Genomic DNA, 26,951 nt, shown 5'->3' with positions numbered 1-26,951 from the left:
TACAGCCCCCCTGTTCGCCCCGGGCCCTTGGGGCTCCCTGCTCGGGGACTTGGTCGTAGTGGCAGGCGGGCGAGACGCCTGGGGCAGAGGGGTCTGCGGGGGGGGGGGGGGGGGGGTAAAGCACGGGCAGGGCCCAAGTGCACCGGCCGAAAATGCAGCTAGGGGCTGCAGACTCGGCCCTTGGCAGGCACCCGGCTCCACCAGAGGCAAAGCGGAGGGAGGAAGACGCCCTCGAGAGCCTGACCGCAGGCGGGAGTCCGCGGAACAGCTGCCAACCAAGCGTCGCAGTTTTCCCGCTCAAACGAAGTCTCCTCACCTGCCCCGCTGGCTTCAGTCGCGAAGCGAGAGGGACCTTGGTGGAGGGTGCGCGATGCCGAGACCCGCCCGGAGCAGGGAGCTCGCCCGGGCTTCCGGGAGGGCCGCAGCACTTTCCGCCCGGGCGGGGACTGCCTGGGGGCGCACGGACCCAGCCCCGCCCCCCACGCGGCGCCCAATCCCCGCCGGGCCCGCCCCCCACCGTGCCGGAGGCCTCGGAGCAGTGACGCGCGAGGCGCGGGCAAGAGCAGCTGGGCCCACCCCCCGGACCCCGCGGCCGGCTCGACCCCGCCGCCTTTTCGTTGAAACGAGCTCCCAGCCCCAACCTGCGTCCGGCCGCCCTCCCGCTGCGCCCACAGCACACAGCAGCAGCATCGCATTGGGTTATTATTGTTTTTTTATTAAGATCAAAATATCCATCCCACTGTGAACTGGCCGTTCTCACAATAAATAACAATAACTTACGTTTTGTTCGGCAAAGGCTCACACACTCTGTCCTCCGTCGACTGATAATTTAAAACATTTTCAAGGAAAGTCTCGTTTCTACTTTTTCCAGCAATCATGCGCTTTGGGGATTCAGTGTCTGTTCCATTTGGATTGTCCCCGCTTAGAGCCCGGACAAAGCTGCCGGCTTTGGGGCAGGAACCCGCCTGAACGAGCTCCGGGCCCCGCGCCGGATGCGCCCCGCCTGTTCTCCACGCGTGGGGGGGCGCGGACAGAACGGCGCTGGCCACGCGGAGCGAGGGAAGAGGAGAGGGCAGAGCTAACGCTAGTAAATCCCAAATTCTGGTTTTGAAAAAATAAAAGTTCTCGAATTAGGGCTCTCCGGTCTGGTGAAAAGCAGGTTGTATCCTGGAGCTTTGGGCTGTCCTGACCGCTTCTCTGTCCTCTCTCGTTAAATAACAATAATAATAATTACAAGGGCGAGAGAGTTTTCGGAGCTGGAATGGCTTGAGCACGGGTGAGTCTCATGCAGGGGGCATGCGAGGTCCGCGGGCTGGCGTGGACGGGGTCCTCTCACGTCTCCACGGGACTCGGCACCATGCTGTTGGGGGTGTCCGGGAGCTGCGAGGACAGGGAGGTCACATCGCTGCCGGAGGAGTTGCCTAGCGAGCCAGACTCAGAGAAGGAGACCTGGGGATGTGCAGACACAAAGAAGAGGCGGGTGAAGAGGCACCGGAGCTGCTGCTCCCAGGCCGCATACTCTGAATTGAGGAGGTCCCTTAGGGACAAACCACCGGCTAGAAGCAAGCCCTTCAGAGATGTGGGCCAGTCCCCAAGAGCTCGCTGGGGTATTAGGGAGGGAGCTCCAGTTGGTTAATCTCTCCATCTCCCTTGTGAGTGCTTTAATCTAGGGAGACCTGGTTTAGAGCGAATTATGGGCTAAGGTGCATTTGCAGTCCCCTTATCTATCCCCCCACCCCTTGCCTAGAGCTGTCCCCAGCCCCTCATCCCCTGAGAAGTCCCTCCTTCCCACCTTGATCAACTGGCTAAATCCCACCCCTCCCAGTCCTGAGGTCTGGGTGTGTAGGGCAGGACCTCACCAGCTGCTGGAAGGCCGGTTGGTCCAGGTCACTCTGGAGGGCAAACTCGCTGAGGGCTTTCCAAGGTGGCTGATAGGTCTGCACCTCCACTGCGCTGCCCTGCACAGCGCTCTCGTGACGGATGGGGCTGCCCGCCACCAGGGGCGTTCCGGTCAATCCCTGGAGGCTCTAAGGGACAAGCGGAAGTCAGGGTGAAAGATGCTCAAGTTAGGCTCTGTGTCTCCCACCACATCCTTGACACTGAGGCTCGAGATTTGGGACCTGAAGCAGTTTGGGGGTCTGAAGCCGTTTTGGGGGAGGCACTCCCAACATCACAACCAGGTAGTCCTCCTTCCCTGTTAAGACACTCGAGACCCAGAAACCTCCACCATAGTCCAGCCTCAATGCTGGAGCCAACAGGGGGCCAACAGAGCAAAGGACTTCAAGTTTCCCATTTTTCCGGAGGAAAAGTGTCCAAACCAAGCCATGCCAAGAGAACACAACCTGCCCGAACAGGAGCTGCATAAGCCGCCTCAGGCTCCGAGCTTCCAACTTAGGTCTGCTGCTGGGACAAGAAGATCCGACCTCCGGTACAATGATTAAGCAGCCTTAATCTCCAGGGCAAACCTTGCTCTGAACGCGCAGACACACGCTATTTGGACAATCCAGCTTCCCCTGGATCTCCCCAGAGCGCGCCCAGAAAAGGGCCCGCAGATGCCGCCGGCTCGAGAACTCGGGGCCCGCCCTACCCGCTCCTGGTGCTCAGTCCCTCGCCCTCACCGTCTTGTCGTTGTGCTGCTGCTGCTGCAGCTGCTTCATGAGGATGGATTTCTTCTTGTCCTTGCAACGCTTGTTCTGGAACCAGACGCGGATGACCCGTGGGCTCAGGCCGGTCATCTCCACCAGCTGCTCCTTCATGAGCGCGTCGGGCCGCGGGTTGGCGGCATAGCAGGTCCGCAGAGTGTGAAGCTGCTTCTCGTTGAGCACGGTCCGCACGCGGGTTGTCTTCTCCGTCTGTTTGTGCACGTGCGGGCGCAGCGAGGGCTGCCGGCCCGACCCGGGGTCTGCCAGGACAGGCGGAGAGGTGAGCTCAGGGCCGCCCCCACCCCCGCCCGGTGCCCCGTCCTGAGGCGGCTGAGCCCTCCCAGGACCTATTTCGTTTCTCTTCGTTGCCGGTGATTTCGCTTTATTGTTCCTCTACCTTTCCAGCTGTGCGCCCTACCCGGCGAGAGCTATACATTTTCGTCCCTTCCCAAGTCCTCGAGCCGGCAGCCCGGGAGCGCTGTCCCCGGAGCGCTAGCAGGGCGTGGGAGTCCTGCGGCAGGCCGCTGTGGGACGGGAGTGGCCGCTCCCGGCTGTTCCTCCTGCACTTACCCGACCCTAGGAATGCCCCCTTGGGCCCTGCGGGACGAAGGAAGCCCTCCGGAAGAAGTCGGAGTTTCAGAGGAAGAGGAAGGAGGAGCTCCCGGGACTCCCTGGAGGGGGAAGGAGGCCGACCGGGGCCCCGGCGCCGCGCCGCTTCGGGATTAGGGGGCTTGTCTCCCGCTGCTAGAAGAGCCTCCGGCTCCTGCAAGGGCCCTTCCTCCTTCAGAGACCACTCGGACAAGGCCGCGAAGACTTGGCCTGGAGCGCCGATGGGCCTCCAGGGACAGAAGGGGCTCGCCTGCCAGCGCTCGGGCCTCAGCTCCCGGGTCTCCTCCTGTAAGGTCTCCTCCTCTAACCTCCTCTAGCTTCCCCGGTCCAACGGCCGCTCACCCTCCGGGCCGGAGCGCAGCCGCTAGCATTCTCGCTTGGCTTTGGGTTCTTTTAGCCCCCGGTAAATAGAGCCCGATGCCCACCGGCCCGTAAGCCAAACCCGCACCAAACAAAAGGGAGCCCCTCTGTGACCCAAGATGTAGTGCACTCGGCACCGGCTTCATCGCATTTCACACCCCCGTCCAAACCAGGTTCACACACCCATGGGAACATGTCGCACTGTTCGAATTTTTATCCACCCCGCAGGCATAACTAGGTCTGGATAAATATTTACAAATAACCCATCCAACCCAATTTCCTCACTCTATAAGGGAGGCAAACCGGGGATCAGAGAGGGGAGGAGCACTACGAGACCACACAGCACCCAGAGGCTCCAGTCTCAGCCTGGGGCACGATCTCTGGCCACTAATGTGCACTCAGATCCCATCTCTGGGCAGCTCCTGATTCAGACCCAGAGCATCCCTGGAGTGTTTTCTATGATCCCGAGTCCACTGTGGCCGCCACACCCTCCTCCCGGAGAAGCACTTGGCTAAGTTGTTCATCAAACTGGGCCTCAAAACACCAACACAGACACCCAGTCTTTGTGGGGACAGCTAGCTAGCTAGCCGTCTGGCTGGTTGAACTCAGGCCCAGCTCTAGGATGGGAACTGTATTTCCTTACACACATACCCCCATGGGCAAACCCACCTTTCCTCTCTGGCAATACCACACACTACTTGAAATCCCCCATGCAAACTCCCCAGACAGACACCATTTCAGATTCTGTGGTTATTCACCCTGGCTCCATAGTCCGGTATTCCAGGTCATGGAGAACACAATTCTCCACAATACCTCATATGCACACACAATCCCGGTTCGTGGTGTTGTGTCCCACCCCACCACACGACCCCCACCCAAACACACACTTAGCTGTGTTCCTAGCCACAGTTCTGCACTCACAAATCCTGGCAAACGGGACCACACCCGAGCGACAACTTTTCGTCGGGGCACAAGCACCCCGTACACACACGCACGCACTCACAACGGCATTGAGCCCCGCTCGCGGCTTACCTGGCAGATGCAGGCCTCGGGCGCCGGGGAGGGGGCCGGGGCTGCGCGGGCTGCCGGCCGCGGCGCGCTCCAGCAGGAGGCCATGGTCCGCGCGGCAGAGCAGCTCGTGTTCCCGCAGCGAGAACTCGTCGCCGGGCAGCAGCTGGCGGCTGCACACGGAGCAGCGGAAGCACTCGATGTGATAGACGCTGTCCCGCGCTCGCATCACTAGATCGCTGCTGCTGAAGCCCACCTGGCACTTGGCGCACTTGATGCCGAACAGCCTGCGGGCCCAAGGCGCGGCCGGTGTCAGCGAGGAGCCTGAGGCCCGCCTCGCCTCCGGGGCTGCAACCGGCTCCGGACACGCGCTCCCAGGACGCTTTGTGGCCCACAGGGAGCTTGCGGGGACCGGCCCTCGGGGAGTTCGCGGGCCCAGATGCGCACGGCGGCCCACGTGCGGAGTTGGGGGTGGCCTTCTCCCCCAGCCGGGGAGCGCGGATGAACCGCCGCGGGCAGCCCCAGCCCCCGGCAGGCGGTAGCTGAGCCCGGGCTCTCGCCGGCCTCACCTGACATAGTCCCGCTTGCAGTAGGTCTTCCCGTCTCTCACGAAGCACGTGCACGTCTCGTCCAGGTACTGGCTGCACTCCGCGCACTTGAGGCAGGCGGCGTGCCACTCCAAGTCGGGCGACACCCGCAGGATAAACTGGTCGTGGATCTGACTCCCGCAGCCCACGCACATGGCCGTCCCGGGCTTCTCTGCCGGGGAAGGGCGCGGGGCCCGCGTCAGGCCAGGCTGCGCGGACCCGGGCGGGCCTCGGCCACTCCAGCCCCAACCCAACCCGCTCGCTCGCTCGCTCCCTTTCAAGAATTTCGACCACAGGGAAAAGTGGGCTTTCTAAACGTCCAAACAACTGGAAACGAAAAAACAAAATCTTCCGAATTTGAGAAGGCTTTTTGTCTCCCCTTCACCCCTCCTCCTTTTTTTTGCTACTAAATTCATTTGGACACAGTCGTTTTGTCCATGTATTATCTTGTAACTGAAAGCTAATACATAGGTGAGAAGAAAGAATAAAAAGACATTTATGCACTGCAGACGCCACCGCATCAATTCTGAACGGTGATGTTCCGGCATTTCTGTCTACACACTCCCTCTTACAGCGACTCCCTCCAATCCCAACACAGACACATCAGCTTTCAGCGGAGTCTCTTCCGTCCTCTCTGACATTTCTTAAATATCCCAGATCAAACTAGAGAAATCTGCCTTTTTCGAAAAGCCAAAAGACAACGCAAGCAAAAAAGCCCACATCCCCAGATCAAACCTAATTGCCCTAGGGCAGAACAGGAGCAGATTTCACAGCCTGAGAGGTCAGCCTAGCAGCCTAACATTGAGAAAGAATGTTTAATTGTAAATTAAAACAACAGGATTCCAAAGGCTAGGTGGCCTGCAGGAGAAATGCATTCGTTTTGTTTGTTCTCTCCCAGTGTCCTGTCAAACAGAAGCCACTTGTAGAATCCGCTAAACATTCTTCTGCATTCGAAATATTGCGTATTAAGCACACACACATACACACCCACACACAGAGAGACTTACTCTTGGAATGATCCCCCATAGCACCCAGAAAAGGATAATGAAAAATAATATCCACCATGCAGAAAAGAGATGTGCGCAAAGTGTGCGGCCAGGGGCAGAAGGACGAGGGTCGCGCGCCCAGCCTCCGCTCTTTGGTAACTAACTCCTCCTGCCCCGCTGAGTTGAAGGAGCGATTCCGCACCGGCCCGCACGCAGCATGACGTCAGCACGCACTCGCCCGGGGCCGGAGCTGGGGGCGGGACCTGTGGCGTCACGAAGCTTCCCCAGAACCGCGAGGGATGCGGGGGAGGTAATGGGGACCTGGGGGCTGCGGGGCGGGGTGGCTTGGATGGAAGGCGAGGGTGACGGGGGATTGGCTGCAAGGAAATGGGCAAACCCTGATTGGCCCTGAGTGAACAATGGAGCGCAGCCCCCTAGTCCGAAATCTACAAGGATCCTCTCTCTTGCCCGGAGTCGGGCTATCCCTGCTGGACCTTGCGTCACCGCCGAGCTGGCTTCGCCGCCACCGCAGCTCTGAGCTTTCTCTTGGACTTGCGGGGCGGTCTACCAGGCGTGCCCGAGGAGGGTGATGGATACCTGGGGAGTGTAGGCAGGGGCAGGCCTCTTCTTTAAATGCTCCTTTCTTTCACAAATTAAAAAAAATAAAAATCCACTGTTTTGGAACGAGAGTTGGGTGAAAAGGGCGTCTGTTAGGACATAACCATCACCGTCCAGCCCGTCACCTTTCTCTTATCCTGCGCCTTTGTCCTCAGGGTCCAAGCTAGAGAGGGAAGTTAGGGAACGACCACTGCGGGGGTTTGGATAAACTCTTTTTAGACTTCCCTATCCCCACACCCCGACCCCCGCCTGTGGGGACTTCTCCAAGTTGGAGCATTATGTGGGTAGCGCCAGAAACTCAAAATCCGAAGACGTTTGTCGGATCCTGATTCGAGCCTTGACTTGAATTTGGAGATGGGGGCCAGGAAAGGAAGGTTAATTTGACACGGACTCCCTCATCTTTCCCCTAACCGAATAGCACAGCTCCTTCTAGGAACAATGCTGGGGTCGAATGTGTGTCCTACTTCCCAAATAAGCGATTTTTATAACCTCTTTTGTTTCATTTCGCAAACCAACTGCAAAGCAAATAATCAGAAACAAATGTGGTGCGCGGGGTAATTTACTATCTGTGCAGCGGCTCGTGGGTCCTTAGAAAACCCAAGACTTCTGAGCAGAGTGCAACCATTTTTTTTTTCTTTCAAAGAAATCGCTGTGGGTTTTGTCTGAAAGGGTTCAAAGACTAGCCCATGAATTATAAATCACACCTATCTAACCATGGAGGCTGTTGTTTTCCCGTTAAAAGGTGTACCAGGAACTTGGTCCGCGCCTGGGCGGGACACGGTGTCCGCCTGGGGGTAAAATGTCTCCACTGGAACCCCCGACTCCGACCCAGGTCTGGTCGGCCTGACGGCGTGGTGGAGCACCGCAGCCCTTCTAATAAAAGTCTAAGGCTGTTTGGCCTCAAGCCTCTAGACTACTCTCCGCAAAATGGGTGCAGCCAAGGACGCAGGGAGAAACTTTGCGAGGAGCCGGGGCTAGGCCTTCCATGCACACTAAACTAGCTGCGCAACGATGGTCCCCTGCACAGCCCGCGAACGCCCATCCGCAGCCCTCGCTGTATCCAGCGCTTCACTCTGGCTGTTCCGTCGTCGTCGTCCCGCAAGGCTTCTGATCATCCTTTGAAACGTGGTCCTGTCACCAGTCTGAAATCACTCTGCCAACAAGCCACGTCTTCCGTCTTTGGCTACTAGCTCCCAAGGGGCGCCCACCCTGACTGAGTGTGTATGGAGCAGGGCTTGGGCGGTGGGGGCGGGGGCAGGTCTGGGCGGGGTTGGCAATGCTTCCGCTGAATGTGTCTTTGTAAAAAAAAAAAAAAAAAAAAAAGATTGAGAAGCGAGGGGGAAGGCAATCGGTGCTTGTGTCTGCGACAGGCCCCTCTGTGACCTAAGGTATCTTATTTTACTTTTCTGTCCTTCAGTTTCCTCATCTGTAAAAATAGGGAATAAAATAATAGCTATCTCTGCTATTGTAAGATCTAAACTATTCTCTGGAAAAGGCTTGGAATAATACTTCGCATATAGTATGTGTGCAGTAGGCGTTAACTAAGGTCATTACTATTATTGGCTATATCTTCGTGTTGGGAGCCTCTGTGTGTGCTGTGTGTTTCTGAGGGGGGACGCCTGTGTGTGGATGTGGAGGGGAGGCCTAACTATGTCTGTATATCACCTGAACATTTCTTTGTATGGCTCCATGTGTATTTGCTCTGTGTGGGTCTGCTGTGGGGCGGACAATCGAAAAGCGTGGACTGAGTATGGAGTTTGCATACATAGGTGATGTCTCTGTATCTGGGGGCACAGTCCTATAATGGGGGGCATTAGATGAGCGTCCTGGTGAGCTAGGCTGTGTGCCTGGACCATTAGCTTCTCTCGCAGGCCACCAGAAGCCTGGCCTGACTCCCAGCACCTGGGCAGGAGCAAGGGAATAATCAATAACTCAAGGAGGAAGGCCACTAGGAGAGGATGGCTCCAGCAGAATCTTAGGCCTCGACTTTAACCCTTTCCTGCCAAGAGGAGAAATTCTTCATCACAGGGTGGGGTGAATTTCTGTGACCATTTTAGGGGGAGGGGAGGCATAGTCACCTCTCCTGGGATGCCAGGAAGCCAAGTCAAGAATTAATATTTGCTCAGCCCCTACCAAGCGCAAATCCCCTGTTACAGCCAGGACTTTAGAGCGATGTTGTGAGGTGGGTAATATCAGACTCATTAAGTCCCCAAGGAAACTGAGGCTTCTGAACAGACAACGACTGTTTCTGGTCACACGCTAAGTCAGAGCTGGCATTCACAGCCAGGTTGGCCTGGCTCTGTCTGCCTTGCTCCTTTCACTGTGCCCTTGAAGACCCACACCAGTGTGGTTCCACCATTCACCCCCTTCACCTCCACCTCTCTGGAGCTGTAAAACCAGCAGCCTGTTTCAAGATCCCTCAATGTGAGACCTGCGTCTCCTGGGTCACAGCCCTCCACCCCTCTGGGAGATCAACGCTGGTTGTGGGAGGAGAGAAGACCTCTTCCCCTGGCAGAGCCACAGGGCGCCATTAATCTGGCCCTGCCCAGTTTCTCTGCCTCCTGGCTGCTCCCAGGCTGCCCTTCTGGGAAACGCAGGGGCCACACTGCTCTGCACATCCCAAGCTACCACACGCAGGAGACCTGGGTGCCTCCTTTGTTGGGCTCTGGAGCACTGTTTTCCCTTAGTAGGAATAGAGCTTAAGCTCCATAGCTCTGTGTTATCCTGTAAAATTAACCCCAACTATGACCCTCCTCCTGGGAAGATTTCAGAAGCACAGAGAAGTCTCCCTGAATTTCTTCTCCCTAAATCTCCTCATCCCATCACTGCTGCCTAAAACTCTGCTCACAATTCCACTGAAAGATCGACTTACTGTGTAAAGAACCTTGAGAAAGAACAGACCAACAGCTGGTCATTCACACTGCAGTGATATAGGCTCTCACCCTGGGAATGAGACCTGAGGGCCCCAGAGCCTGAGTGGAGGAGGGTCAGCAAAGCAGGCCAGATCCCTAAAACAAAACAAAACAAAACAAACCAACTTGTATTATTTACAGTTTTGCTTACTTAGTCCTCTCATCCTTCCTCTTCCTTCTTCTACAACTCTAGAACCAATGAGCCTCTAGAGACATTCTCTTCTGCCTTGTGTTTGACAGAGAAGGAACTGACTACCAGAGAAGATGGTCATCCTCTCCCTGCCTGTCCATCCAAGACTAGATCCCACTTGGGGGGCCCAGACAGCCCGGACACCTGCATACATGCATGCCCACGCGTACACGCATGCCCACACTGGACTTCCTTCCCAACTGACTTCCTTCCCGTTCTTACCCACTCATGAGATCTTCACTGGCACAGAGTCACGTATGTGAGGAGGAACACTGGATATAACCTACACCTTCAGTATCGTCACCATGATGGCTAAAATACTGGCCTCTTGCTTGGGGCCACCTTCACACGCATGAAGGTCCTTATCCTCACAAAGATTCTGGAAAGAAGTTACTATTGTTGAAATTGTCCCTGCTTCACAGATGAGGAAACTGAGGCTTGGAGAGGTTAAGTCATTTGTCCCAGGTCACAAAGCTGGTGGAGCCTATGAACCAGTCTCTCTGCCTGCAGATCCTGCTTATGGAGTCATTGCACCATCTCACCTCCTGATCACTCACAAAGGGAATTCCACAGGCACAACGGAAGCTGATGCTTGTGGAAGGAGCATTAATCTTTACCATGAGTATCAGCAAGGAAACTGAAGCTCGGTATCCAGCGGGTAAGTAACCTTGTATCCAGCAGTTAAGTAACAGAGATGGAACTGGAAACCAGGGATCTCCCTGCTGGCATCCCTGGGGATGGGCTTCTGCCATTGCCCCTCTGAGGACCAGCCCCATGCCCAGAGTCCTCTACTATTCTCCCAAGGCAGTCGGAGATGTTGTAGAGAATAGGCCAAGGAGGACCTCAGCATTCACAGCCTCACCCACCATACAATTCTCAGAGCTGGGTTTTGGTGTAGGAGTTTGGCACCATGCTTCAGAGAAAATAACTAGGGCCTGAGAAAAGGCAGAAACTTGACAAGATTCTAGGCCTCTTGACATCAAACCAGTGTTCTTGCCCCAGCCTCTCTTGCCTGCCTCCCACCAAGTTCCTTAGAGCACACAGGCACCCCCATGGCATGGCACTGGTGGGTGCCCTCTCTCTCCTTCTGAGCTCTTTCCCTCTCCCATAATGCCCATTGAGCATCTGCTGCAGGCTGTGTCCTGGGCTAATCAATTGCAGACTATCTCATTTAATGCACAGGTCACATGCCTGTGAAGCCAGCCCTGCCTCAAAGGTAGGTAGGTCTTCAACATTTTTAAAAAGATTTTATTGGGGCACCTGGATGGCTCAGTGGGTTAAAGCCTCTGCCTTCGGCTCAGGTCATGATCCCAGGGTCCTGGGATTGAGCACCTAATCGGGTTCTCTGCTCAGCGGGGAACTGCTTCCCCCTCTCTCTCTGCCTGCCTCTCTGCCTACTTGTGATCTATCTGTCAAATAAATAAATAAAATCTTTAAAAAAAAAGATTTTATTTATTTATTTGACAGAGAGGGAGAGAGAGCTCGCGGGCGCACACGTGCACAGGCTGGGGGAGGGGCAGGCAGAGGGAGAGAGGGAAGCAGACTCCCCACTGAGCAGGGGGCCCAGTGTGATGCAGGTCTTGATCCCAGGCCCCTGGGACCATGACCTGAGCCGAAGGCAGACATTCAACCGACTGAGCCACCCAGGTGCCCTGACCATGGGTTTCTTAATTCAGAATGACTTCAGCACATGTCCATTGTAAACCAAGAAACAAACAAACAAACAAGACCATCCCCGTGTGGATAGCCTTATCAGCACAAGTTACTAACTAGTCTCATAGACTAGTGAGGGTGTGGATTTGAGTCTCCATCCCACCTCTTACTGGGCATTAACATGTGAAGTTATTGATTTCTTCATTTCTGAGCTGCTGAACAATGAATATAAGACCTACCTAACTTTGGGGTGCCTAGGTGGCTCAGTCAGTTAAGTGTCTGCCTTGGGCTCGGGTCATGACCCCAGGGTCCTGGGAATCGAGCCCGCATGGGGCTTCCTGCTCGGCGGGGAGTCTGCTTCTCCTTCTCCCTCTACCCCAGCCTTTGTTTCTTTCCAAATCACACCCTGAAGATAGCTGCAGGGACAACCGCCATCCCTAGATTTGGGGACTGGAGGGGTCCACACGGAAGAGCTGCGCCTGGTGTTTTAGGGGAAAGCTGCATTTTTCCTCTCTCTCCAGAAGGGGGAGGCCTAGCCAGCTTGGCACAGCCTGGGAGCGCTTCTTGAGCCCCTGGCCTGATGCACTGGAGTTCCTGTCTCCTGCCAGCCCACAGCCTGACTGGGCCTCCCTTCCAGTTCTCCACTTCTGCTCAGAACTATTGCTTCCCTTGCTCTGCAGGGGCGCAAGCAAAGCCACAGCCACGCCATCCACAGCAGGTGAGTGTGGCTGGACTGTCACAGAGGAGACCGCAGAGCAAGAGACTGAAGGAGAAGTTTGGGTTCCACTGTAGGAAGCCTCACTTGCCAGACTGAGGGCATTCCCCTGGCAAAGGAGAACTTCTGTGACCCCGTTGTAGCATGAAGAGATTCAGATGGGAACATGGCGTGAACATCTTTCTGTGGAAAGATTAACACACGGATGAGTCAAGCGAGGCAAGAAGTAACCAGGCCGTAAATCAGGAGGGTGTGGGGGAGGGGTGTGAGGGAAGAAGACCTGCCTGTGGACTTTGGGCCAGCGGCTCTCTCCTTAGAAACGGGCAGTCTGGGAGGAAGGCTGGTCTGGGGAAGAGGTGGAAGGTGATCAATTAATCTCATCCAGTTTTGTGGGGTAAAGAGAAGAATTTCTATATGAAATCCTGAGGCAAGAGGAAAATAATACCACTCATTTGTAACTTACTTGTTAAAGATATTGAAAAAAGATACTGAAAATCTGGGTTAAGATTCAGACACCAGTATCAGAGGGACCAGTCTTGCATTGTGAATCCTATTTTCCCGAGGTGGGAGGAGACTGCAGGTTTTCTCTGCAGGTTCTGTCCGTTGGTGGTTGGTGGTGGGGGGAGGGATCTGGGCCCTGGGAACACGGGCGGGCGTGGAATCAGGATTGCCCTGACTGCCATGGTCCCCATATTTCCTGTTAGCAGTATTTCTAGATAAAATTTGGGGAACTGTCTGCTATCTGCTTGACTTGAACATTAGTGATGCCTATTTTTCAGTGGATTTCCCCAGCAGAAAAATGAAATATTGTCACAAGCTCTGCTGTCCTGCACAGATGTGTGGGGGTTCAGGTTTTGCAGACTTTGGGGGCCAGTTACTGTCCCCTTACCAATCAGAGGTGCTTGCCCTTCATGAGACTCACACAAATGGATAATGATTTATCGTATGTTCTCAAATGTGAGGATGCCTCTTCATAAAGCTATTGTCATAATCTTTTAAAAGTTTTTTTGTTTTCTGTTTTTTGTTTTTTTTTTAAAGTAGGCTCCACACCCTGTGTGGAACCCAGCGCAGCGCTTAAACTCATGACCCTGAGATCAAGACCTGAGCTGAGATGAAGAGTCAGAGTCTTAACCGATGGAACCATCCAATGTCCCTTAAAGGTTTTAAGGGATGTCTTTTATTCTTTCCAACACACATTCATAAGATGCTAACTATGTTTGTTTTTTTCTCATAACAAGGACCACACACTCCTGCCCTAGTCTCTTCGTCACCTTAAAATAAAATAGGAATTATAAATGACACCAAATATTTGGCTACAGTCAAAGTACTTCAAGCAAAATTTTAAAAAGAAATGCACAGATGATCCTCTTTCACTGGAAAACATCTTCTGAAGGTTACTGTTACCAGAAAATTCCAAAAATAGACTATAAATGAGATAATAGAATCTGGGTTGTCACCTCTTGTCCAATGGGATTATCCTATGTCTAATCATAGACAGATTGTGATTAATGTGATTGTGGATGGGGCATTAATCCGATTCAGAAGGGAATCCAGTCAGATTTTCATCTGCTCCAAATGTGTAATTGGTTTGGAAGCAGCAGAAAAGCAGCTTGTACAGATCTTGCCGCATCACGGTGATGAGGTCTATTTTGATCAGCTTGAGTTATGGACAATATAAATTATTTATAGCCACTTTAGACATGCCTTATACTTGTAAAGACCTTCAAAACAAAATCACACTCCTCTTGCTGTTGTAGGACTCTCATTCAGCTGGATCCCTGTGCCCACAGCTTATAAAAAGCAAGGAAGCGAAGAGATTAAAGGCCAGTAGGTTCCTCATAAAGTACTGACTGAACATTACAAGGAGCAAGAGGTTGAGCCAGGCAGTAGAAAAGGCCAACAGATGCATACAGAATGGTCTTAGCCCACAAGGATTTTGCTCTAGTTGAGAAGAAGGACCCAGCCTCAGGAAAGCACAGGCATCCGGAGAAAGCAGTATGTGGTGAGGCTCGTTCAAGCTGAGCATAAAGGAGAATCCCCTTTGAACTAGACAAGTTTCATGAGGGTGGTGGGATTTGAACTTTAAAGGAGAGAAAGCTTCCACTATGGCCCATGAGTGAGGAGGGAGTGTGACAGGGCCAGAGGCTGGGCTGCACCTATGCCCTGGGTGCAGGGAAGGATGGTTTGGGGAGAACAGAGGGAAGGGAAGGTACTATATCATTGGTTGAGCCGCTGCTATGTCCTGTGGCTGGCAGGTCATACATCTCTTTCAGTCCTCATGCTGGGTACTCTGGGCTAACAGAAAGCCTAGAGAAGAGCGATATAAATGGAAATGAGCTGACTCAAACAACAAGCCCAGGGGTAGGGTAGACCATATAGTTAAATGAGCCTGGGGTCTGAAGGTGTCATTAGCAGGTTCTTTCTGTTTCTCCGCTGTACTGTCCACAGCTTCATTCTGGGGGTGAGTCTTAGGGTCACACAATGGCTGTCAAAATACTTGGGCCCATATGCCTCCAGCCTGTGACCAGTGAGAGAAGCTGGCGTCTTGGGGCTCTCACCAAAGAATCTCCGAGAAAACCTGATTTCTGTTTCATTGACCCTGGCTTAGATCTGCCCCTTCCTGAACCAGTCACTGAAAGGAATTAGGGATTCCCATGTTAGTTTAGACTAATTGGCACATACCCCACTAGTGGGGTGCTGATAAATGTTTTAAGAACTGGCTCTTTAGGGCGCCTGTGTGTCTCAGTCATTAAGCATCTGCCTTCAGCTCAGGTCATGATCCCAGGGTCTTGGGATTGAGCCCCGCATTGGGCTCCCTGGTTGGCAGGAAGCCTGCTTCTCCTTCTCCCACTCCCCCTGCTTGTGTTCCCTCTCTTGCTGTGTCTCTCTCTGTCAAACAAGTAAATAAAATCTTTATAGAACTGGGTCTTTAGGAAAGAACATACATATACATATATGTTTATTATAAATTTATTGATACAAAGGAAGCATAGCAAAGAATTTATAAATAATAAAATATGCAATTGTATTCTGATTGTAAATTGTAATTTGAATTGTGGTTGTAAATATGTAATTGTATTTCAATTCTAATTTCCACATAGTCAATTGATTCTTATAGAATACTTTCACTGATTTTTGCCAGACTTTTGCTAATTTACAGTTGCCTAATTAAGTAAATAAATATCTTTCTTGTAATCTAGCAATAAACAATTATAAAAATGTACTACAATTAGGGGCACCTGCGTGGCTCAGTTGGCTAAGTGTCCACCTTCGGCTTTGGTCATGATCTCGGGGTTCCGGGATCAGGTCCTACATTGGGCTCCCTGCTTAGCGGGGAGTCTGCTTCTCCCTCTCCTTCTGTCTGCCGCTCCACCTGCTTTATCTTTATCTTTATCTTTTTTAAAGATTTTATTTATGTTTTTGACAGAGGGAGACACAGTGAGAAAGGGAAGCAAGCAGGGGGAGTGGGAGAAGGAGAAGCAGGCCTCCCGCTGAGCAGGGAACATGATGTGGGCCTCGATCCCAGGACCCTGGGATCCTGACCTGAGCCGAAGGCAGACACTTAATGACTGAGCCACCCCAGGCGCCCCTAAATAAAATCTTTAAAAGATATACCACAATTAATATATTTTAAATGAAAACATATAAAACTGTATCATCAAGTCAACAGGAAATGTAAGAAGGCATTATGAAGAGAACTTTCTTGACTAGGGCATTGAAAAACAAAAAACCACATAGAACACCAAAAGATGTTCCAGTGTAGAATTATATATATGACATCAATTTTCCTCCAATTTCTCTTTAAATGTATAAATTTATAAATGTAATTTGGTCTGCCACAAATATAGTTAAATTGCCCATGGAATTTGACACAAAATTCTAAAAATAAGATGAAGAAAGAAGTGTGTGAGAATTAGTGAGGACAGTTTACAAAAGAAGAGAAATGAAGGGCGCCTGGGTGGCTCAGTGGGTTAAGCCGCTGCCTTCGGCTCGGGTCATGATCTCAGGGTCCTGGGATCGAGGCCCGCGTCGGGCTCTCTGCTCAGCAGGGAGCCTGCTTCCCTCTCTCTCTCTCTCTGCCTGCCTCTCCATCTACTTGTGATCTCTCTCTGTCAAATAAATAAATAAAATCTTTAAAAAAAAAAAAAAAAGAAGAGAAATGAAGGGTGCTTTTCCCTATCAGATATTCAAATGCAGTATAAAGTTCTAATAATGAAAACAGTTTGATACTAAAGCAGAATTTGGTAGATTTAATATAATATTGAAAAGCCCCCAAATCAGACTTTTGTTTTGATAGGAGTTCAATAGGAGAGGAATAACAGAACAATTGTTCAGTATATATTATTGGTACATTAAAAAAAAAATTTAAGTCAGACCTCTCTGCACTGCACTATTTACCACAACCTTCTTCAAACAGATTAAAGATTTAAGTGTAATGACAAAAGCTACAAAGGTACTGGACAAAAATATGTGACTCTTCCTGTAACCTTAGGATGACGATGGGTCTTCCAAGTGGCACAAGGAAGGTAGACCCCAGACAGGAAAGACCAATGAATTTGACTGCATAGGAGTGCAATGAGTTGCTCTTTCCAGGCATCCCTGTGAGGGTGACATCGCCCTTAAACCCTGCATGGCACTCCCTCCCACACTGCCATGATGCCCAGGGAAGACAGGGTCACCTGGAAGTCCAGCTGCTTCCTTAGGATCATCCAGCTTTTGGATGATTATCCAAAATGCTTCACTGTGAGAGCAGACAACGTGGACTCCAAGCAGATACAGCAGATCCACAAGACACAAGAAGGGCAAGAACACTGTGATGCACGAGGCCATCCAAAGGCATCTGGAGAACAACCCAGCTCTGGAGAAACTGTTGCCTCATATGTGCGTGGGGGGCTGTATGGGGGGTCTTGTTACCAAGGAAGACCTCACTGAGATCAGGGACGTGTTGCTGGCCAACGAGGTGCCAGCCGCCTCCCACACTGGTGCCATAGCCAATGGGAAGTTCCTGTGCCAGCCCGGGACACTGGTCAGGGCCTGTGAAGACCTCCTTCTTCCAAGCTTTAGGCATCACCACTAAAATCTCCAGGGGCACCATTGGAATCCTGAGTGATGTGTAGCTGATTCAGACTGGAGACCAAGTGGCAACCAGTGAAGACACACTGCTGGGCATGCTGAACATCTCCCCCTTCCCCTTTGGGCTTTGGGCTGATCATCTAGCAGGTGTTTGACAATGGCAGCATTTACAGCCCTGAAGTGCTTGACATGACAGAGGAAACTGCATTTGCACTTCCCAGAGGGTGTTTGTGATGTTTCTAGGATCTGTCTGCAGGTAGGTGACCCCACCCTTGCATCAGTGCCCCATTCTGCCATCAATGGATACAAGTGCATCCCGGCTTTGTCTGAGGAGACTGAGGACACCTTCCCACTTGCTGAAAAGGTCGTAGGCTTCATGGTGGATCCATCTGCATCCATGGCTGTCGCCTCTGTGACCACAGCCCCAGCTAAAGCAGAAGCAAAGGAAGAGTTGGAGGAGTCCAGTGAGGATATGGGATTTGGTCTCTTAGACTAATCAACAAAAGCAACCAATTCAGCTAACCCTATTTGTGAAACAAGGAAATGTAGGCTTACTTCTTGTACAAAAGAAATGGCTGTTTATTATTTACTACAGACAAATGGGTTGATAGCCCTACAAAAAAAGGTTTAGTGTATTAATGATTTAAATAAGAAAATGATGAATTCTAACAGAAAAATGGGCTGGAAAGAAGAAAAAAATAATGATCAATTACACATGAAAAAATTACTGTCTCACCATAAACTCCATAGCTTAAAATAACACCCATATATTGTCTCCCAGTTTCTGTTACTCAGAATTCTGGGCATGGCTTAACTGGGTTCTCTGCTTAGGGTCTTACAGAACTGAAATGAAGATGTTGGCTGGGCTGCATTCTCATATGAGGCTTGACTAGGGAAAGATAAGCTTCCAAGCTCCCAAACTGGTGGTGGAACTCATTTACTTGCAACATGTAAATGAACGCTTGCTTCTTCAAAGCCAGCAGCAGCAGCAAGAGAAAGAGTGAGAGAAAGAGAAAGATTCTGTTGAGTTGAGTTTCCAACTTGATGGGCCCTTTTAAAAAAGTTACTTATTTATTTGAGAGGGAGAGAGAGCACAAGCACGGGGAAAGGGAGAGGGAGAAGCAGACTCCCCATTGAACAGGGAGCCCGATTCAGGGCTTGATCCCAGGACCCTAAGATCATGACCTGAGCTGAAGTCAGATGTTTAAACAACTGAGCCACCCAGGTGCTCCTTGAGGATGCCCTTTTAAAGGGTTCACCTAATTAAGTAAGGCCCACCTACTTTTCATGAGCCCCAAATCAACTGATTAGAACTTCAATTACATTTGCAAAATCCATTCACTTTTGCTGTACTTCTTAGAAACGAATCATAGGCATTCAAGGGGAGGGGATTACACAGGTTTGGATCATGGGGATCATTCTAACCTTAGAATGTACCCACCACATTAGTAATGAAAGAAAAGCAAATTAAAGAATTATGAATAGTCATTTTTGGCATCTCACACTGGCAAAGATTTAAAAATCAAAAACCCCCAAATTCCCAGTGTTGGCAAAGTGTGAGAAAACTGGCCCTACCCTAGCCCGTTGGAGGGAGTGTCGAGGGGGTACAACAATCTGAAATGCAATTTTGCAAAACTTGTCAAAGACTTAAAACTCTGTGGTCTCTTTGGCCCAGCATAACTTCTGCTAGAAACTACTCATGGAAATACTTATGGATAATGTACTAAAGATTTAATCTTGAGTTGTACACTGAAGCCTTATTTATAAAACCAAAAATGGAAAAAAAAGAGGAGGGGATAAAAATGAACAAAAGTAAAAGGCTGGTTAAATAAATTTTGGTAAAAAAAATAAATAAATTGTGGTAAATCCACATAATGGAAGTGAACTGATTCACAATGTTTTACAGTTTGAGCTCCAGTGCCAGGCAACCATGGTCAGAATCCAGGCTCTAGCATTTAGGGGCTCTGCAAAATGGGTGTGTACCATAACCTCTCTGAGCCTCAGTTACAAAGAGGATAATAACAGTACCCATCTCATCGGGTTGTTGGGAGGATTAAATTCTCATTCATGTACCTGTTGTGCTAAGACAGCACTTGATTGTGGAGCAGGTGGGGGAGGATAGGGTATCATGACCTTACCAAACAACTTATGCAAAATAATTCCATTTTTGTTAAGGAGTTAAATGACAAACTCAGCAAATAGAACAGAAAGTCATCTTTCAGATTGTTACATAAATTTATTTTCTCTAAGAAGTAGGTTTATAGAGGATGTCTATTTCCTTCTTTGTGAGTTTTTAAATTTACTAACTGTTCTACACTATATACTTATGACTTTAGGGGGGGAAATACCCAAACTTTGTTTTTTTAAAGAAAGGAAAAGTGGGGCTCCTGGGTGGCTCAGTGGATTAATCCTCTGCCTTCCGCTCAGGTCATGATCTCAGGGTCCTGGGATCCAAGCCCTGCATTGGGCTGTCTGCTCAGCGGGGAGCTTGCTTCCCCCCCCCCCCCCCCCCCCCGCCCTTTGCCTGCCTCTCTGCCTACTTGTGATCTCTGTCTGTCAAATAAACAAATAATATCTTTAAAAAAAATAAAGAAAGGAAAAGTAAGCCATGAATAATCAGGAAGTCCTGAAAAATGAGCTGGGGACTGAATAGGTCTTGTATGACAATGGTTCTCAGATTTGGAATTCAAGGTCTAAGAAAAAAAAACCAATAGGGATAAGAAATGGGACTGCCACTGTTCTGTGTTGCCAAGTGAGACATTTTTTAATTTTTAAATTTTTTAAAATTTCATTTGTTTATTTGACAGATAAACTGAGAGAGCACAAGCAGGGGGAGCAGAAAGAAAGAGGGAGAAGCAGGCTCTCCATTGAGCAGGGAACCCGATGCGGACTCCATCCCAAGACCCTGGGATCATGACCTGAGTTGAAGGCAGATGCTCAACTGACCCAGTCACCCAGGCACCCCTGCCAAGTGAGACATTTTTTAAAAAGTTACTATCTAGCATCATCACTTCATATAAAAGGAAACATATTAACATAGAAAAAAGAAAAGATTCATTTCAGAATAAATATTCCTTTTCATTGAGTTTTGTGAAAAATTCATTGCATCATTTTTATTTTTCTCATTTGGCCAAAAAATGCTAAAAACTTCATCTTGGGCTGAATATTGGGGGCAACCGAGGTAGGGCCTTAGGAATGAAAAGGGTCACCAGCAAAGCAGGGAGGCAGCAATGTGGACACTGTGGAAGATCTGGCCCCTCTGCTTGGCCCCAAAGCTCTCATTACCGTTTCATGTGTGTGAGGTGAGTATGGAGAGTTCTGGGGGCCAAGTGATGATTTAATTCTCAGGGATCCTAATGAAGATAACTTGAAATCCCTTTTCTAACCACTGAGAATACATCTGTGAATAACACACACATAATCCCTACCCTTTCTCTATGGAGGAGGAGGAGACTAAGGGACAAGTGTCTTTCATTGAATCTGTGGGATCAGTCTCCTCTCCTGAATTTTCTACAGGACTGGTGGGGACAGCAAGCTCAGCAAAGAGCTTCTGAACCACAGAGTCTTCAGGTGCCCTGAAAGTCTGGCTGAGGGCATTACAGGGAAGGACAGTCATCCAGTGTGACTTCCAATGGTATCTCTTGGGCACCTGCAGGCTCTTTGCACCAACAAACGTTTCAGTATTCATTTCTATCTATGGGTATATTGGAAAGATATGCATGTTTTATTAAGCTCAGAATAAGACTTCAATATTTATGTATAAAGCTAAAGCTTCACTTCAGCATTATGAAGGCAAGCAAAATGCAAGGCTAATTTGATAATGTAGGCAAATTCCTTTGCCATTAATCCCATGAATCATACATGCCTCCTCTAAGAGCCTGAAATCTGAATATTTTAGCACAAGTAGAGCATCGGGAGAGTAAAAATCCACTAATTGGGACAAACTGGAAGCAGTCAGAATGCATTTTAGATGATGTTAAACTCAAAGTTACCTTCTTATATAATCTATACATGTCTGTATATACACATTATATTAAACATAAACAAAATTGATAGTAGATGAGTCATGGCCAAACAGAGGTCCCACCTTGGCTGCTTTCACATGGAGCTAAGAATGCCATGACTTTAGAAGCTCGTTTATTAGTGGGCCTAGAGATGCTGCCAATGTCTGAAAGAATAGTTTTGGAAAATAATCACTTTTCCACAATGGTAGATAAAAACAGTTTGCTTATTACACCTTTTTCTCATGGATGATTATAATGGACGTCATTACTTCAGCTAGGATTCTTTATTTATTGAGGTGGGGGAAGAGCAAGCAGGGGGAGGGGCAGAGGCAAGGGAGAGAGAGAATCCCAAGCAGACTCCACTCTAGATGTGGAGTCCAACACAGGCTCGATCTCACGACCCTGAGATCATGACCTGAGCTGAAATCAAGAGTCAGACCCCAGCTGACTGAGCCACTTAGACTCCCTTCAGCTGGGATTCTTACTCTAAATTTGCAGCCTCTAAACTGAAAAGTGCAGAGTCTTCCATCTTGTAATTGTCACGTCTGGGGCGGGTTTCCCAACTTTCCCAAGTGGGAATTAGTTGGATTGTGGCTATACTTCTGATTGGCAAGGTCTCTTTTTCTTTTTTTTTTTTTTAAGATTTTATTTATTTATTTGACAGATAGAAATCACAAGTAGGCAGAGAGGCAGGCAGAGAGAGAGAGAGAGAGAGAGAGAGAGGAGGAAGCAGGCTCCCCGCTGAGCAGAGAGCCCAATGCGGGGCTGGATCCCAGGACCCTGAGATCATGACCTGAGCCAAAGGCAGAGGCTTTAACCCACTGAGCCACCCAGGCGCCCCAAGGTCTCTTTTTATAAAGTACTTTGGTTTCCTTCTCATTAAGAGAAAACCTATTTCTTAAGCACTTATGGGGAGCTTCTAGGATGGAAGCCCTTGAGGGTGAGGACTATGTCTATTTTATACCTCTAGGCTCAGAATAGAGCCTGCATATAACTGCTCAATAAATCGTTAGTGAAGTAGTGGTGTCCAGATGTCTCTGCTTAGGTGGAGGTGGTAGACAGCTTTCAAGATGGCCCCCAATGATCCCTGCCTCCTGTTATTTTCACCCTAGTGTAGTTCTCTCTCACACTCTATTAGGGTCGGTGACTGTCACTGGGGGGATATGGCAGTCATGATGATAGGTCACTACCATGATTAGGTAATAAAAGACTAGAGCTTACATCTTCCTATCTGTCCTTTTTTCTTTTTTTTAAGATTATATTTATTTACTTGAGATAGAGAGAGAGAGAGAGAGAAAGAGAGAACAAACAGGCAGAATGACAGGCAGAGGGAGAAGGAGAAGCCCATTGAGCAGAGAGCTCAAATAGGGCTTGATCCCAAGATCCCAATATGATGACCTGAAATGAAGGCAGATGCTTAACCTACTGAGCCACCCAGGTGCTCAGGTATCTATCTTTATCCATCTCTCTGATCTCTGCCTTTGGGAAAAGCCACATAGATAGGTCCCTGTGGTAAGGAACTGAAGCCTCCTGCCAACAGCTACACAGGTGGTCTTGGAAGAGATTCCCCAGTCCCATATAAGTCTTCAGAAACTGCAGCTCTGGTCAATAGCTTGAATGTAGCCTTGTGAGGAAGTTTGAGCCAGAACCACCCAGCTGAGCTATTCTATGATCCTCCAAATCTCAGAAACTGTTAGATAATACATGTTGTTTCAAGATGCTATATGTGAAGGGTAATTTGTAATTTGTTACACAGCAGTGGATAACTAGTACAACATGAAATCCCACCCATTTCTCACCAAAACCCTATGAGGAAGGCATTAACAACACTTTCTGACCAGTGAAGATACAGAGGTCAGCGAAATCAAGGAACCTGTCTAAGACACCTTGGATACAAACTCAGGTCAGACACCTGTTATCTCTCAGAGAACAAACATACCACATTTCTCTTACCCAAAAAATATTAACCTTTAAAGTCTGTCTCTCTCTTATCATTTGGGATTTTGGCATCTGGTAATAATAAGAGCAGTGACTATTAAAAATATACCAAGGGAAGCTGTTTGCATAACCCATAAATGTTTGAGGTTTCATGGTCATGATTTCCAAATACAGAAATGACAACACATTGGAAGGAAGAGAAGAGTTGAAAGGAGAATCTGAAAATGGCACAGTTAAAATCATCCGTAGGTATTTTTAGCACAAAGAAATAAGTCCTGTTGGCAGACACTGCTAAAATGTAGGACCATTTTCATGTGCTATATTTAGAAAGTCAGCGAGTGTCATAGCAAAACAATAGCTTGTTGAGAATGTGGATGAACCTTGAAAATATGAATATAGGCCCATTTCTATGTGGCCCTCATTGAAGCTTTACAGAAGCAGTTCTCTGGGATCCAATCTCCATCAGCCTCCAAATGGTAAGGGGAAAAGTGGATCTACTAGGCAAACACAGCTTTAAGACACTTCCTTGGACCTCTTTTTCTTCCAACCAGACTGTTGCCCCTAAAATACTCCTGTACAGAAATTCTGGGGTGGCTCTGGGAAGCACCAAACTTGAGCCATATTGATGACAGAGAGAACTGAGGGGTTTTAAGTAGATCAGATTAAGGTGTAAAGCTGCAGTATTCACTCCTGGAGTCCTGAAACACTGGTGGGTCTAAGTTAGTATGTGAGATATGTATGAGACCTTTGTAATTACCAATGATTAAATTACAGCCTTTTTCAAAGGATTTGTTAAAACAGAAAATAAATGAGAGAACTTACCACAACATCGCTCATCCTCATGCGTGATGTGTGTGTGTATCTATGTTGTGCGTGTATCTATATCCTATGCAATTTAGATACTTAAAGTGTACAGTTTGTTGGGTTTTAGTATATTCACAGAGTTGCACGACCATCACCACAATTTTGACATTTTCATTACCCCCCACCAAAAGTACATACCCATTAGCAGTCACTCCCAATTACTCATTCCCTCCTCAGCCATAGGCAACCACTCTTCTACTTTCTATCTCTCAGATTTGCCTGTTCTGGACATTTCATGAATAGAAGCACATACTCTGTGCTGTTTTGTGACTGGCTTCTTTTCCTTGGCATGATCTTCTCCAAGTTCATCTGTGTAGTCGCATGCATCAGCACTTCATCCTTCCTCATTACTAAACAAGAGTCTGTTGTGTGGACATATCACATTTTGTTTATCCATTCGTCAGTCGATGGACATTTGCGTCTTCACTTTTTGGCTATTATGAATAATGCCGCTATGAACATTTATGTACAAGTCTTGTGGGAGCACACATTTTCATTTCTCTTGGGCACACACCTCAGAGCAGAATTGCTGGCCCCCGAGGGAACTCTATGTCTAACATTTTGGGGAGCGTCTAGATTGATTAGCCAACCAGCTGCACAGGATTCCACTTTCTCCACATCCTCCTCAACACCTGTGATGGTCTGCCTGAGGATAGCTGTTCTAGTGCATGTGAAGCTATCTCATTGTGGTTTTGATTTACGTCTCCCTGATGACTTATGATGTCAAGTGTCTTTTTGTGTGCTTATTGGCACATGAAGAAGACATTTGTATATATATTCTTTGGGGAAAAAGTCTATTCAGATTCTTTGCTCATTTAAAGAAAATGGGTTCTTTTTCATTATTGGGTTGGAAGAGTGCTTTATATATGCTGGATACAATTCCTTATCAGATATATAATTCACCAATATTTTTCCCATTCTGTGAGATGTCTTTTCACTTTCTTGATGGTGTCCCATGAAGTACAAAAGCTTTAAATATCGATAAAGTCTAATTTATCAATGTTTTCTTTTGTTGCTCATGCTTTTGGTGTCATATCTAAGATGGCTTTACCTAAACTAAGGTCAAGGTAATTTACTCATGTTTTATCCTAAGAATTTTATAGTTTTAGCTCTTATGTTTTGGTCTATAGTTTGAGTTAATTCTTGTGTATGGTATAGGGAAGGGGTCCAGCTTCATTCTTTTGTATGTGGAAAACCTCATAATGAGTTGCTTTTTCAAGAAGAAGGGGAAGAATGAGATTTTTGATGTTTGACCTTTTGTTATAACATTTAAAATTCAAATGGTTATGTTTTAACTTCCCCTGTAGCTCTGAATTCCTGCTCCTTCCCTCCCTCCCTCCCTCCCTCCCTTCCTACCTTCTTTCCTTCCTAGTTGTTGCCAACTTCTGTTGTGATTTTTTTTTTTAAAGATTTTATTTATTTACTTGACAGACAGAGATCACAAGTAGGCAGAGAGGCAGGCAGAGAGAGAGGAGGAAGCAGGCTCCCTGCTGAGCAGAGAGCCCGATGCGATGCGGGGCTCGATCCCAGGACCCTGGGATCATGACCTGAGCTGAAGGCAGAGGCTTTAACCCACTGAGCCACCCAGGCGCCCCTGTTGTGATTCTTTCATATAATTAACAAAGAGTTAATGGCTGCATGTCTGGCACTTCACCATGGGATGAAGGGAATATGTACAAAACATAGACTCTTTCCTAAAAGAGTTTACAGTTCAGTTGAGGTAGTGAGTGTCACATATATTAAACATTAACCAATAACAAGGTCAATAACAACCTAAGGTTCAAACTGGTCCCAGAAATACAGCGAAATGTTTGTATTGTGGCAAGACAGCAAAGCCACATATAGATCAATGAATACAATTGAAGAGTTGTGGGGATCAGAGCACTCACAGGTTGCTGGTGGAAATGTAACATAGTGTAGCCACACTGGAAAACAGTTTGACAGTTCCTTAAATGGTTAGGCATAAAGTTGCCAATTCTAATCCTAGAGAAATGAAAACATATCCAGATGAAAACTTGCACACAAATGTTTATAGCAGCATTATACATAAGAGACCAAAAAGTGGAAAAAAACCCAAATGTCCACCAACTGATGAATGGATAAATAAAATGCAGTTTACCCATATAATAGAATATTATTCAGTCATTACAAAGAATAAAATATGGACACATGCTACAATGTGGATGAACCTTGAAAAAATTATCCTAAGTGAAAGAAGCTTGTCACAAAAGAGCACAAATTATATGACTCCATTTGCAAAAAATGTTCATAATAGGCAAATCCATAGACAGAAGGTAGATGAGTGGCTGTTTAGGGTTTGGGGGATGGGGTGATAGGGGTGTGACAGCCGGAGTTCGAGGTTTCTTTTCTTTTCTTTTCTTTTCTTTTCTTTTCTTTTCTTTTCTTTTCTTTTCTTTTTTTTTTAAAGATTTTGTTTATTTATTTGACAGAGATCATAAGTAGGCAGAGAGGCAGGCAGAGAGAGAGGAGGAAGCAGGCTCCCTGCTGAGCAGGGAGCCCCTTAAGGGGCTTGATCCCAGGACCCTGGGATCATGACCTGATTATGACCTGAAGGCAGAAGTTTTAACCCACTGAGCCACCCAGGCGCCCCTCAAGTTTCTTTTTGAGGTGATCAAAATATTTTAAAATTGACTGTGGTGAAGGTTGTACAACTCAGAGTTCACAAAAAATAATTTATCTGTAAGAATTAAATGGGTAAATTATACGGCACATGAATTATATCTCAATAAACCTGTTGTTAAAAAAACAAACAAAGACACAAAGACAACCAA

The 26,951-nt window shown here is 48.4% G+C and overlaps 1 protein-coding gene, 1 long non-coding RNA gene and 1 pseudogene across 4 annotated transcripts in view; 1 reads left to right on the top strand and 2 right to left on the bottom strand.

The window, feature by feature from the left end:
• Positions 1–700: 700 nt before the first annotated feature.
• ISL2 (ISL LIM homeobox 2) lies at positions 701–6,391 on the bottom strand. Of its 3 annotated transcripts, none has more exons than XM_047736195.1 (6): positions 6,214–6,391; positions 5,189–5,378; positions 4,644–4,906; positions 2,619–2,902; positions 1,860–2,027; positions 701–1,449 (listed from the first exon to the last, which is right to left on the bottom strand). In XM_047736195.1, exons 1-6 carry the CDS (start codon positions 6,269–6,271, stop codon positions 1,333–1,335), a joined length of 1,080 nt encoding a protein of 359 aa, XP_047592151.1. In that variant the 5' UTR covers positions 6,272–6,391; the 3' UTR covers positions 701–1,332. The 3 variants fall into 3 exon arrangements, with proteins under 3 accessions (XP_047592151.1, XP_047592154.1, XP_047592152.1); XM_047736198.1 differs by having other exon boundaries at positions 6,269–6,287; XM_047736196.1 differs by lacking the exon at positions 6,214–6,391 and having other exon boundaries at positions 5,189–5,490.
• A 1,293-nt stretch (positions 6,392–7,684) lies between these two features.
• LOC125104796 (uncharacterized) overlaps positions 7,685–26,951 on the bottom strand; it is a 28,442-nt gene continuing 9,175 nt past the window's right edge. The window contains exons 3-4 of the long non-coding RNA XR_007128734.1: positions 9,683–9,818; positions 7,685–8,105 (exon numbers count right to left, since the gene is read on the bottom strand). This is a non-coding gene — a long non-coding RNA (uncharacterized LOC125104796). The remainder of the gene's footprint in view (positions 8,106–9,682; positions 9,819–26,951) is intronic.
• On the top strand, positions 16,481–17,912 carry LOC125104795 (60S acidic ribosomal protein P0-like; annotated as a pseudogene).

Source organism: Lutra lutra, chromosome 7, assembly GCF_902655055.1.
Source record: "Lutra lutra chromosome 7, mLutLut1.2, whole genome shotgun sequence".
NCBI classification, from domain to species: domain Eukaryota; kingdom Metazoa; phylum Chordata; class Mammalia; order Carnivora; family Mustelidae; genus Lutra; species Lutra lutra.
The sequence above is the reverse complement of the archived record's forward strand: the minus strand, read 5'-3'. Positions and strand labels throughout refer to the sequence as shown.

Coding starts and splice junctions, on each gene's coding strand:
- ISL2 (XM_047736195.1), bottom strand. CDS start 6,271: ATGGTGGATATTATTTTTCATTATCCTTTTCTGGGTGCTATGGGGGAT. Junction 2,903..4,643: donor CCGAGGCCTGCATCTGCCAG/GTAAGCCGCGAG, acceptor CTGTCCTGGCAG/ACCCCGGGTCGGGCCGGCAG. Junction 2,028..2,618: donor AGCAGCACAACGACAAGACG/GTGAGGGCGAGG, acceptor CTTGTCCCTTAG/AGCCTCCAGGGATTGACCGG.